Genomic DNA, 13,521 nt, shown 5'->3' with positions numbered 1-13,521 from the left:
CATAATCATTAACATTAACAGAAATAAACACGTGAAATAGATCACTCTGTAATGACTCTATATAATATATGCGTTTTCCTTTTTGCATTGAATTACTAAAATAACTTAACTTTTTGATTAAATTCTAATTTATTGAGATGCACTTGTAGCTAACTTTATATTGACCGATCACATGCCTTTGACAATTTCCTATTAAGGTGTACTACATCTTAATATGTTGTAAGGATTGGCTCAAGTAGGCATAGGCAGGGTCACCAGAAGACACAGTATCTTTATAAAAATTCCAGCCGTTTATTAAAACACTTACATAAACGGCAAATATTAAACATAACAGGCCTCTCCTGGCTTAAAAGGAAAATAGGTACTGCCACCTACCGTGGGCTTTTAGTCCATTAGCTTTCATAGAAAGGTATGGCAGCCTACTCACATTAGCCCCTGCCAGTGTATTCTCCTCCAGGAGAGGTTTGGCCCTGTGATCACCTCACTGACCACCCTGGCTGCAGGCTCCTTCCAGACTGATTTCCATAGACCTGTGTTTAGCCTCCACACAGGCTGACACACCCAGAGCTCCCTGCTCTGAAACTTGCAAACCAAACTCTCTCTCTTGTGCCAAACATCAGACTCCATTTTAGAAGTCATGAGTGACCTCCAACATATCCATGGGCGGGGTATGTGAATGACCAGACCTACCGAGCTCTTCAGCCATCCATGATCCTGGGCCCTATGAACACCATGATAAGAACCTGTGGCACTACAGGTACCAGCAAGGAGTTCCAGAATCATACCACTTCCGAGGATCACACCGACCAGTCACAATCAGGCCAGTCACCATCTTACAATGTAAAATTTGGATCTGCACCCTCCAATGCAAATTTTTAGGATAAAAATCATAACCTATGACTGAAAGAGCCATACTTGGGCGAAGTACATGCTGTGTTTTTTTCCTTTTATCTAAAAGGCTCTATATATCTATCTAAATAGGCTCAAATTAATTTGACTCTGCAAAAACTCTTAGGGGTACTTTGCACGTTGCAGCATCGCTACTGCGATATCGTCGGGGTCAAATTGAAAGTCACGCATATCCGGTGCCGGTAATGACGTCGCAACGTGTAAAGCCTAGATGCGCCGATAAACAATCGCAAAAGCGTCGTAAATCGGTGATCTGTGTAGCGTCGGTCATTTTCATAATGTCGCACCAATAGGAGTTATGATGTTGTTCCTCGTTCCTGCGGAAGCACACATCTCCTTACCTGCCTCCGCCGGCTATGCGGAAGGAAGGAGGTGGGCGGGATGTTTACATCCCCCTCATCTCCGCCCCTCCATTTTTATTGGCCGCCTGCCTTAGGAAGGAGGCGGGTCGCTGGCCAAAGCGACGTCGCAGGGCAGGTAAGTGTGTGTGTGAAGCTGCTGTAGCGATAATGTTCGCTATGGCAGCTATCACAAGATATCGCATGTGCGACGGGGGCGGGTACTATCATGCTCTGCATCTCTAGCCGATGCTAGCGATGTCACAGCGTGCTAAGTACCCCTTACTATCGCTCTCATTCATTCTCGCCTGGATTATTGTAATTCTTTACTAATTGGTCTCTCTGTTACTAAACTCTCCCCTCTCCAATCCATTCTGAATGCCGCAGCCAGGATCGTTTTCCTCTGCAACCGCTTCACTAATGCCTCTGCTCTTTGCCAGTCATTGCAGTGGTTGCCTATCCGCTACAGAATCCAACATAAACTTATAACTCTCCCTCACAAAGCTCCCCACGGTTCCGTACCACCCTACATCTCCTCCCTCATCTCTGTCTATCACCCCACCCATGCCCTCTGCTCTGCTAATGACCTAAGACTGACATCCTTAACAATTCGAACCTCCTTAGATTAGGTTAATCTAAACCTGTAGATTAATTTTTATTTTTTTGCAGCACGTTGTCTCAATTTGTTGACAATCACAAAACTCCCTAACTACCATACTCTATTTATTTAGAAAATATTCATATCTATTTTGGCAAGAGCATTTTCGGCCACCATTTTTATTTTTTATTTGTTGTATTCTGTAAAAGTCTTTTCAATGAACACAACTGTAATAACGTTCTTTACAACCTCCAAATTACATGACGCTATAATATAGCGGCCGTATACAGTGAAGGAAATAATTATTTGATCCCTTGCTGATTTTGTAAGTTTGCCCACTGACAAAGACATTGAATAAATAAAATCCAGAAAATCGCATTGTATAATTTTTTTTACATTTATTTGCATTTTGCAGAAAAATAAGTATTTGATCCCCTACCAACCATTAAGAGTTATAGCTTAGACGTTTCTAATCAACTTGTTACCTGCATTAAAGACAGCTGTCTTGAGTTGTCATCTGTATAATAGACTCCTGTCCATAGACTCTATTAATCAGACTCTAACCTCTATAACATGGGCAAGACCAAAGAGCTTTCTAAGGATGTCAGGAACAATATAACAGACCTGCACAAGGCTGGAGTGGGCTACAAAACCATAAGTAAGACGCTGGGTGAGGAGACAACTGTTGGTGCAATAGTAAGAAAATAGAAGAAATACAAAATTAATGTCAATCAACAATAATCTGGGGCACCATGGGGTATCCAGGATCATGAGGAAGGTGAGAGATCAGCCTAAAACCACACGGGGGGAACTTGTCAATGATCTCGAAGCAGCTGGGACCACTGTCACCAAGAAAACCATTGGTCATACATTACACCGTAATGGCTTAAAACCCTGCAGTGCCCGCAAAGTTCCACTTCTCAAGAAGGCACATGTGCAGACCCATCTGAAGTTTGCAAATGAACACCTGGATGATTCTGAGAGTGATTGGGAGAAGGTGCTGTGGTCAGATGAGACAAAAATTGAGCTTTTTGGCCTTAACTCAATTTGCTGTGTTTGGAGGAAGAGAAATGCTGTCTATGACCTAAAAAACACCATCCCCACTGTCAATTATGGAGGTGGAAACATTATGTTCTGGGGGTGTTTCTCTGCTAAGGGTACAGGACTGCTTCACCGCATCAATGGAAGAATGGATCGAGCATCAAATCTTGAGTGACAACCTCCTTCCCTCCTCCAGGACATTAAAAATGGGTCCTTGCTGGGTATTTCAGCATGATAATGACCCAAAACATACAGTCAAGGCAACAAAGGAGTGGCTTGAAAAGAAGCACATTAAGGTCATGGAGTGGTCTAGCCAGTCTCCAGGCTTTAATCCCATAGAAAACTTATGGAGGGAGCTGAAGCTCCGAATTGCCAAGCAACATCCTCAAAATCTTAATGATTTAGAGATGATCTGCAAAGAGGAGTGGACAAAAATTTCTCCTGACATGTGCGTAAACCTCATCATCAACTACAAAAAAGAAAGGTCTGACTGCTATGCTTGATAACAAGGGTTTGGCCACAAAGTATTAAGTCTTGTTTGCCAGAGGGATCAAATACTTATTTTGTTCTGCAAAATGCAAATAAATTTATATAATTTATACAATGTGATTTTTCTGGATTTTATTGTGGATATTCTATCTTTCACAGTTAAAATTAACCTACCCTTAAAATTATAGTCTGTTCATGTCTTTGTCAGTGGTCAAACTTACAAAATCAGCAAGGGATCAAATAATTATTTCCTTCACTGTACCTTCATCAGGACCTCCACAGGATTATAAATGTGTTTGTAGACCTACAAAATTGCACGATCTAATTAGTGCCATGTTAGGAAAGTATTGTGCCCTAGAAACATTGCCATTGCGCGCCATACAGCGGCACAAAGATATAGTGACTTTGTGACTATGGCTCTGTACAAACAAATATAATGCCAGAAAGGCACATCTGTAAAGTGCTACGGAATTAACACTAGAAGTCCCAGAAATTTCAAACTCCCCCCTGAAGTCCCGAAAGAGGGTCAAATGACCCTTAGTCCAAACTGAATAGAACTAACTAGAAACTAAATAGCTAAACTCAATGAAAAACAACAACCTCCTGTGGTGCGACAGTAATGGCCTTAATTACAGAACAAAAGACAATGATTATAGGATGTTAGCTAAAATCCTTCAGGTCATTCGACCCGTCTCAGGGTTGCAAAGGTAGAAATGTTAAATGACCCGTCTCTGGGACTTCTAGTGTTAATGGTGCTATATAAGGGGATCAAATAAATACAGGCTAATAAAAAATAAATATAAACTATGATTATATTTGTGGTATTCTATTGTCAAACTTTTGCATAATAGCACAGCTTCCCGGTTATCTAACATCAGTGATGTTTCTTGACTGTTGCAGGTCATTTGCATTGAAATGCCCAGAGGAGCAGTGGAGTTCAGAGGTGATAAATGTGTATTTTTCTATCTCATGTAGAGTCAAGTGAACATGAAGACAAGAGTACAGATGCCTCAGGTGAGAATTCATCCCAGCCTTATTCTGCTCCATTGTACTGCCAGCCCGATGAGTCAAAGGAAAGCATGGATCTGAAGAAACAGCTGAAGCCTGAAGACAATGATGAACTGGGGTCCCTACCTGATAACTGGGAGATGGCCTACACAGAGAAAGGGGAAGTCTATTTTATAGAGTAAGTTCATAATGCTTTTCTTTTGATCCAAGCCAATTAATATGTCGCTTATTCACATATATGTAACCTGTGATAATAGCGATGACCTTCAGACCAGAATAGATCACAATAACTGAGAGTTTTATAGATGAAAACGAGATACGCATGCGATTTATCATTTTTATATATATATATATATATATATATATATATATATATATATACGGTATATATTATTAATAAACTCTGTCGCTCCGTAAGGTTATGATAGCCTAAGCTTTTCCACATCTGCAGCTTTAAGGTTCTGTGCACACACTGCAAACATTTTGCTTTCTCCCTTTTCTTACTGTTATACCTATGTAGCCTGAGAAAAAGCATCAGTTTATACATCACATAGGCACATAGCCTTTATATGAGATATTTACCCTTTCCAAATTGGTACAGTAAAACTAAAATAATATTCTGAAGGGCCCAACAGTGAGAATTCTGAAAAAATGTTCAATTTTCTCTTCAGAAAATAGTATAGCCTCAAAATGATGCACTGAGGAATCTACAGGAAATCCTTAATTAATAAATGGAAATGCTCTTTTGTCTTTTATTTATTTATTTTTTTTAAATCTTTTATATGCCTTTGATCACATTAAGCCAAACTCTGCTTAAATATTTCAGAACATGTGGAATTACCCAGTCAAACCTTGTGCTCTACCCCTTACTAATCTGAACTTTGCCCATTACAAATATGACCTTCACCTTTTACTAATCTGATCCTTGCCCTCTACTAATTTGACCTTCACCCTCCAATTTCACCTTTGCCTCTACTAATTTGACCTCTCCTCTACTAATTTAACTTTTTCTCTACTAAACTGTCCTTCCTCTTCAATATGACCCTAACCCCCACTAATCTGTCCTTCCTCTTCAATGTGACCCTTACCCCACTAATCTGTCCTCCCCTTCAAGATCACCCTTACCCCCACTAATCTGTTCTACCCTTCAATATGACCCTAACCCCCACTAATCTGTCCTTCCTCTTCAATGTGACCCTTACCCCACTAATCTGTCCCCTCCTTTAATATGATCCTACCTCCCTACTAATCTGTCCTTTCTCTTCAATATGACCCTTACCCCCACTAATCTGTCCTCACCACTTCAATAAGACCCTTACCCTCACTAATCTGTCCTCCCCTTCAATATCACCCTTTCACCCACTAATCTGACCTTCCTCTTCAGTATGACCCTTACCCCCCTTAATCTGTCCTTCCTCTTTAATATGACTTTTACCCCCACTAACCTGTCCTTCCTCTTTAATATCACCCTTCCCCGCCCTAATCTGACCTTTACCCACTACTACATTTCTCGCTCACTGTGGCCTTACACTGAAGGATCCCTTTAGCTGATGGACATTGTAACACTAGGGATCTTCACATTGCTAATATTGTTATGCTGTTGGCACGTGTATGAAATATTCCAATAATACATGGCTTTAAAAAGACTTTTCTCTTAGGCCAGCTGTAGTTCTGACACTTGATTCATTACTATGTTACTCCCCGTCTTTCACTTGTGATAAATGTGTTAGTTGCTCATTCTAGCTGTCATACTAGCCGAAACTGTATTAACTGGGAATTCTGCAATGTAAAAGATTATTTTAATATATGCAAATACACAATTTAAATGTATCACGCCTTGGCTGCATAAAGAACATGTTTTTGTTTTGTTTTTTAATACCTAATTTTTATGAACTGTAATAAAGATTTTGGGACATTGCAATAGCCTGGCAGGATTGTTAGTGCTATAGCATCAGCAAAACTGTGTCTGTTAATTATTAGTCTCATTAACCTAAATGTAAATTTTCTTCCTTATATAATAATCATCTGTAGTTTATCAGTAGGTTGTTGCCTCCCTACATTTCTTTAGTAGCGATAATCTATCCCTATCCTTGCTGTCTGTCTTGGGTGACTGTCACACAACTTCAGACCTGAAATCGTAAAGGCCCCTTTACACATGAAACATCGCTAACGACATCGCTGTAACGTCACCAGTTTTGTGACGTAATAGCGACCTCCCCAGCGACATTGCAGTGTGTGAAACGCATCAGCGACCTGGCCCCCACTGTGAAGTCGCTGATCGCTACAAATCTTTCAGGACCATTTTTTGGTCCTTTGTTTCTCGCTGTGCAGCAAGCATCGGTGTGTTTGACACCGTTACAACGACTTCGTTAGCGACTTCCCTTTCAAATAGCTGCTTTGACACGTCCCCAATGATTAGCTAGGTCGTTCTGCAGGGCCGTATCACTGCTGCGTAGTTGGCAGGTATGCCTGTTTGACAGCTTACCAGCGACTCACCAGAGGCTTTGTAGCAATCCTGGCCAGGTTGGGATCGCTGGTGGGATCGCTAGAAAGTCTCAGTGTGTAAAGGGGCCTTAAGGCTCATTTGGACAGACTGATAATCAAGAACAAGCTTTGAAGGCTCATTCCTCAATTATCAGCGAGTGTAACAAAGCGGCAATTGCCCGACCTACTAGGAAAAAACTCGCTTGTAGGGCGAATGGATTGTTCATGCAGCATTACAATCCTATTTTCTTGGCAGCACAGTGTCCTGCTACTTATACTGGGGATGTGCTACCAGTTATGATGATATTCTATTAGGGTCCAATGATCATATTTATGATCATTCTGGGCACAAAGAATGCCGGTCAGCCTGGCTAAGCAGACCATCAAACGGCTGACCATCAGTTTGTATGTAGATAATCAGCAGTCATTTAATGGTCACAATCGGCAATTAACTTTACAAGTGTCACAGATATGTCTAATTAAGGTTATCATTGGTGTTGTCCATATCTTTCTGTATCCTGTCTCTAAACTCTCTTGTAGATTTTCCCAATTAATTAGTCAAGCAATTTCAGAACGTCGGCTGCATAATGCATTTTGAGTTTGAATTAGGCCACAGTGAGCTTTTTGTGAGTTTTTTGATGCTGAGTATTTTCGCAACATCACAAATGCAGCTTCTTACACTTCCAATAAAGTGGATGGGATATCACACTCACTGTACATATTGTTTTGCGCAGCATCAAAAACACAATAAAAATGCAGTAAAAAAAACCTCAAATAACCTAATTTAAATAGGTGCAGAAATTTAGCAACATCAACAACTCATCTAAAGCTCATTGTGGGAACGCAGGCTTAGGCCTCCTTCACACGCACGTGTCTTCGGTACGTGTTTGGCAGCTTTCTCACGTACCGGAGACACGTACACACGTAAACCTAGGTATTCCTATGGTTTTGGACACACGTAAGTATTTGCGCACGGAACGTGTGTCCATTCCGTACTTACGTGTGTCCGTGTGTTTCTCACGCCGACATGTCCGTTTTCTCTCCGGCATCACGGGTGTCACACGGAACGCAAACGAGTCACACGTAACACACTCGGACCACACGGATGTGTTCTGTGTGACACGCACCAGAGAGAAGACATGTATCTGTGAGGAAAAAAAAAACTTTACTCACCTTCTCCAGCCCTCCTGTCTCTGCCACTGCTGTCACTTGCTGCCAACCGCCGCTCATTATGCTCATTGAATTTTCACTTCACTGCGGCCGTAAGCTGCAGCAGCGGGGAGTCGACAGGACCGGAGACCAAAGATCAGCACCACAGACAGCGACGCCAGAGACAGGTGAGTAGAAAGTTTCCATTCTCCATGTGTTATCACGGATAACACACGGAGAACACACGTGGTGCCATAAACACAGCTCACGGAGGGAAAAAAAGGCACCTTTGACACGTCCGTGAAAAACGTGCGTGGTTTTTAACGGACGTGTGAAAGAGGCCTTAGAGAATCCTCCCCACGTGACTACCTGTGTATGACCCTTGTGGATCGGGTTATGCCTATATGGAGACATTGGTTGCATGACATGAAGATCAGTGTCGCATCCTGTTATTGGAGAGCAGTTCATGTTGTGACTGTCTGATTTTTAATTTATTTGTTTTGTCATAGATTGCAGGTTGCACATGGGTTTGACCACCTGTAAGTTTCAATGTAATTTCAATAGAACTTTTCTGTAGTTTGTCCAAATTCTTTAAACAAAATACTATAATTATCCTGCAACAGGATTCACACTAACATTTTTAGGCACATGACTTTTCTGAAACTAAGGGTGCATTTACAGTGGGGAAAAAAGTATTTAGTCAGGCACCAATTGTGCAAGTTCCCCCATTTGAAAAGATGAGAGAGGCCTGTAATTGACATCATAGGTAGACCACAACTATGAGAGACAAAATGAGAAAACAAATCTAGTAAATCACTTTGTCTGATTTGGCAAGATTTTTTTTGAAAATTATGGTGGAAAATAAGTATTTGGTGAATAACAAAAGTTCATCTCAATATTTTGTTATATATCCATTGTTGGCAATGATAGAGATCAAACGTTTTCTGTAAGTCTTCATAAGGTTGGCACACACTAATGGTGGTATGTTGGCCCATTCCACCAAGCTGATCTCCTTTAGAGCAGTGATGTTTTGGGCCTGTCGCTGGGCAACATGGACTTTCAACTCCCTCCAAAGGTTTTCTAAGAGTTGAGATCTGGAGACTGGCTAAGCCACTACAGGACTTTCATATGCTTCTTATTAACCCACTCTTTCATTGCCCTGGCGGTATGCTTGGGATCATTATCATGCTGAAAGATCCAACCACATTTCATCTTCAATGCCCTTGCTGATGGAAGGAGGTTTGCACTCAAAATCTTATGATACATAGCCCCACTTATTCTTTCAAGTACACGTATCAGTCATCTTGGTCCCCTTGCAGAGAATCAGCCACAAAGCATGATGTTGCCACCCCCATGCTTCACAGTAGGTATGGTGTTCTTTGGATGCAACTCAGCATTCTGTCTCCTCCAAACACGATGAGTGGTGTTTCTACCAAACGGTTCTACTACAGTTTCATCAGACCATATGACATTCTCCCAATACTGTTTTGGATAATCCAAATGCTCTCTAGCAAAGTTCAGATGGGCCCAGGCATGTACTGGCTTAAGCAGGGCGATACGTCTCGCACTGCAGGATCTAAGTCCCTGGCGGCATTGTGTGTTACTGACGGTAGCCTTGGTTACGGTGGTCCCAGCACTATGCAGGCCCCCCCATGTGGTTCATTGATTTTTGCTCTCTGTTCTTGTGATCATTTTGACCCCACAAAGTCAGTTCTTGTGTGGAGCCCCAAATCGAGGGAGATTATCAGTGGTCTTGTATGTCTTCCATTTTCCTATTATTGCTCCCACAGTTGATTTCATCACACCAAACTGCTTGACTATTGCAGATTCAGTCTTCACAGGCTGGTGCAGGGCTACAATTTTGTTTTTGGTGTCCTTCGACAGCTCTTTGGTCTTCACCATAGTGGAGTTTGAAGTGTGACTGTTTGAGGTTGTGGACAGGTGTCTTTTACTACAGGTATTGAGTGGAGGGCAGAGGAGCCTCTTACAGAAGAAATTACAGGTCTGTGAGAGCCAGAAATCTTGTATATTTTAGGTGACTATATACTTATTTTCCACCATAATTTGCAAATAAAATCTTGCCAAGTCAGACAAGGTGATTTTCTGGATTTGTTTTCTCATTTTGTCTCTCATAGCTGTGGTCTGCCTATGATGTCCAGTATAATTAATTTGCACAATTAGTGGCTGATTAAATACATTTTTCCCCACTGTAGATAACACTCATTCCATGATAATGTTTGAGTGTAAAGAGGCTACTGATCACCAGATGAACTAGCAAAACAGTGTTTTCAGACGCGAAAAACAGGACTTGTGCTGTCGAGAATGATGGCAACTATGGGTTCTTAAATTTGACTTTGTAAATAGGCTATTAAATGATTGCCAATAGGTAGAGGTTTACCTATTTTTGGCGGTGAATCAGTGCTGCCAGCCGTTCATATAAACTCTTGTCGGTGTAATTGTCTACTTCTGTCTATGAAATGGCTGCAATTGGGGGCACATTTGACCAGACCAGACCAGTCCATCAACAGCCTCCAATAGAAAAGCTTTACCATGCAAGGTGTTTTACAATTTGAGGAGGCTGATGGTCTGGTCACATGCTCCTCCAACAGTAGCCATTCTTTGGACTGGTGTGCTGAACACTTGTGAGGAAACTGCAACAAGAGAAGGTGGGCAACATTTTTAAAGGGTCATTTCCTTTTGAGAAGTTTATGGCCTATCAAACGTAGATGCTAAGATACAGGTTCAGCACCTATATGGAAAATATGGTGCTCATTTTCCCCTAATCAGAACTCGAGAAAGAGACCCTGCAAAATTGTAGCTCTCCGATGAAGATTTTCTACGTGTCACATTTCCACCAGAGCCTGCTCCTGCTACATCTGCTTTTGTCACCATTATTCACTCTGTGGGTGGTGCTGGTGATAGAAGAGATGTCTGAACAAGAAGCTCTGTCCAGCCACTAGGGTTGCAGTGGCTGGGGCCTGCAGTGCTGTCCAGTCTCACAGTATGGCTGTATGTGCTGTTGAGCTGATTTTATTAGCTCCTTGCTTAGGCCAAATGGAAAGCACCACACCCTACTAAAGCTTCAAGCTTACTGCTGAAAGCTGCCAGACATAGTCTTGTGCTTCTTTGGTTCACTCCTGTCCATGGCTTCCCCCTGGTTATCATTGCTACTTACTTTGACCTTGGCTTGTGTTTCTGACTATTCTTATGGATTCTGATTTTGTACTTTTTCTGACCCTGCTATCTGATGTCACTTGTGTGACGTGTCCGACTAGGACCTTTTGTGATATCTGGAATCAAAAGCTCACAGCGATTAGCCAATCACATGGCCTTGTTGGAGTCCGCTCAGTGCTGAGCATGTGTGGAACGGATTTAATTTCTTTTGATGTTGTAGGTGTTAAGTATTCCTTTTTGGCCATGCTGTGAGTCCTTTTGCTCTAATTTCAGCTGTTGCTCCTTATTGCCACTCTTCTCTGTTATTTAAACTCACTCCTGGCTCTCTCATGTGCCAGTTATAATTATTCTATGCTGACTTGCCTACAGACGTTGTGCCTGTCACAACCATGGAATTGCTTTTGTTGTTTTTTACTAACTTCTTTGTCTCTCTCCTTGTGTTGCGTTATCATAGTAGTAAGACTAGTGGCTTTCTGCCCAACACACTAACCAGGGCTAGCCCAGGGACTGCCAGGGCTTAAGCACGTGATTGCGCATGGGGGGGAAGGACCTGTCTAAGGACACTGGGGAGTGCAAGCTTGAGGCACAGATGAGTGTCAGGGAGTCACCACTTCCCTGCCTCACTATCTCTAGTGCCATCTTTTTACCTTGTCCCTGGTCTTTCATCACCTTTTCTTTGGCGCCACATGTCGGGCATCTCCTATCGCTGCTGTGATGCCTACACCAGCTTATCTCGTGGCCCCAAATCAGAGGCTCCTTTTTGAATCCAAATCCCTGCATAGAGTTTAAAGTGTGAAGTCCAAGGTAACCCTTGGGTCTGGTAAGTGGAATGGCATTCTCTAAGTCTGTCTGTGTTAACCATTTTAGAGCAGCCAGGCGGCCACTGTCAGAATGTCCTTAGACTGCAATTCACAATTCCCATAAAATAGAATATTAAGATCTACATGTATAAGCATCTACCACTCTAACCCACAAATGCCTTTCTGGTGGGCTTAACAGGAGTCCTGGAACCCTGATTTTTTCATATATGAGAGATCCAGATATCGCTACACTTTGCTTAATTTGTGCTTGTCCATCCATGCTCCTGAGTAGTATGGTACTCTTCTTCCCTTTTTGACATGGAAAATTTTAAATATGGAAAGCTGGGGGCTGCACAATATGACATGACTGGCTGAATATTGCACACCCCTACATTAGATATTTTATCTTTATTATTTAGATGTTGTATGGTAGCATTTGGAGCCTTTTCCTATTTTTTAGGCACGTTTGTAATAAAGGTTTTTGTATAATGACATTGGTTTATTGCCATTGTATGGCATTAGTGGGTACAGATATTATTTGACCTTTATATGCAGTTGGTACAACACTGCATTATTATTATTATTATTATTACTATTTACACACTGTACAACCGTATTATTCGTAGACTGATCTGAAAACTTGTTAGCGTGTACAAGCTCAAAAACTATAAACAGTGTAGTTCAAGTTTACCTTGTGTCTTTTTTTGGATATTAAAAAAATATGGAAGGGTAGAGGGAAGAGGTGGTTATATATCTATATTTATTAAAAGTATGTACCTATTCGCTATGAAAACATGTTTAATATCTTAGTTTTCTTTTTTAATGTTCTATGTAAATATTTATTTTATGTTAAAAACTTATTTCCAGCAAGCTCCGATCAATTAGATTGCTCCGGTAGGATGCATTGTTTTCCTGAGCACAGCTGTTTGAGAATAAGGTGCGTACTACAGAACAATGCCAGTCTACCTACCATAACAATGACACAGATGACACTAGTTGTCAAAAAGTGTCAGGGGCAAATCATCTTCCTTTCAATCAGTTGTGGCTGAGAACATAATCATATTGATGAATGCCATTCAGTAAATGCTAATAAGGTTACATACATCATGATGGAAGAATGATACTTCTTGCGGTAACAATAACTTAAGGTCTAAGATCAGGGGGTTTGTTTTTCGGAAAAAAATGTACTGAATCTTCCTTTTATTGGATGATTTGCAAATGTTTATATGGCATGTTCTACTGACAATGCGTTTCTACATTTCGGAGAACTTTGACACAACATGTTCTCTAAACCATAATTTATGTGAACGTCAAAAACATTTTCCTTTTATGATAGAATTATAGATAGTAGATTATTTTATCTGTTGATTTCCCATTAGACCCGTACTGACTGGGTACAATATTTTATCCTTTGAATTCGGAAAGAAAGAAGAAATGTTTGCACACTAAATAAATCATAGATGGTTCTTCTGAGAAAAGTGTAGATGGAGATAAAAGGCTAAAAATGAATTAGCAAAGATGGAAAAAGCTC

The 13,521-nt window shown here is 41.1% G+C and overlaps 1 protein-coding gene across 9 annotated transcripts in view; it reads left to right on the top strand.

Moving 5' to 3' along the window:
- MAGI2 (membrane associated guanylate kinase, WW and PDZ domain containing 2) overlaps positions 1-13,521 on the top strand; it is a 1,367,587-nt gene that overhangs the window by 897,632 nt on the left and 456,434 nt on the right. For all 9 annotated transcript variants that reach the window (XM_075345212.1, XM_075345209.1, XM_075345205.1 and 6 more), the window contains one exon: positions 4,351-4,561. In XM_075345212.1, coding sequence (XP_075201327.1) covers positions 4,351-4,561 — 211 coding nt within the window. The remainder of the gene's footprint in view (positions 1-4,350; positions 4,562-13,521) is intronic.

This window comes from Anomaloglossus baeobatrachus, chromosome 4, assembly GCF_048569485.1.
Source record: "Anomaloglossus baeobatrachus isolate aAnoBae1 chromosome 4, aAnoBae1.hap1, whole genome shotgun sequence".
Lineage (NCBI taxonomy): Eukaryota > Metazoa > Chordata > Amphibia > Anura > Aromobatidae > Anomaloglossus > Anomaloglossus baeobatrachus.
Note: the sequence above shows the minus strand (reverse complement) of the source record. Positions and strands in the feature narration are given on the sequence as shown.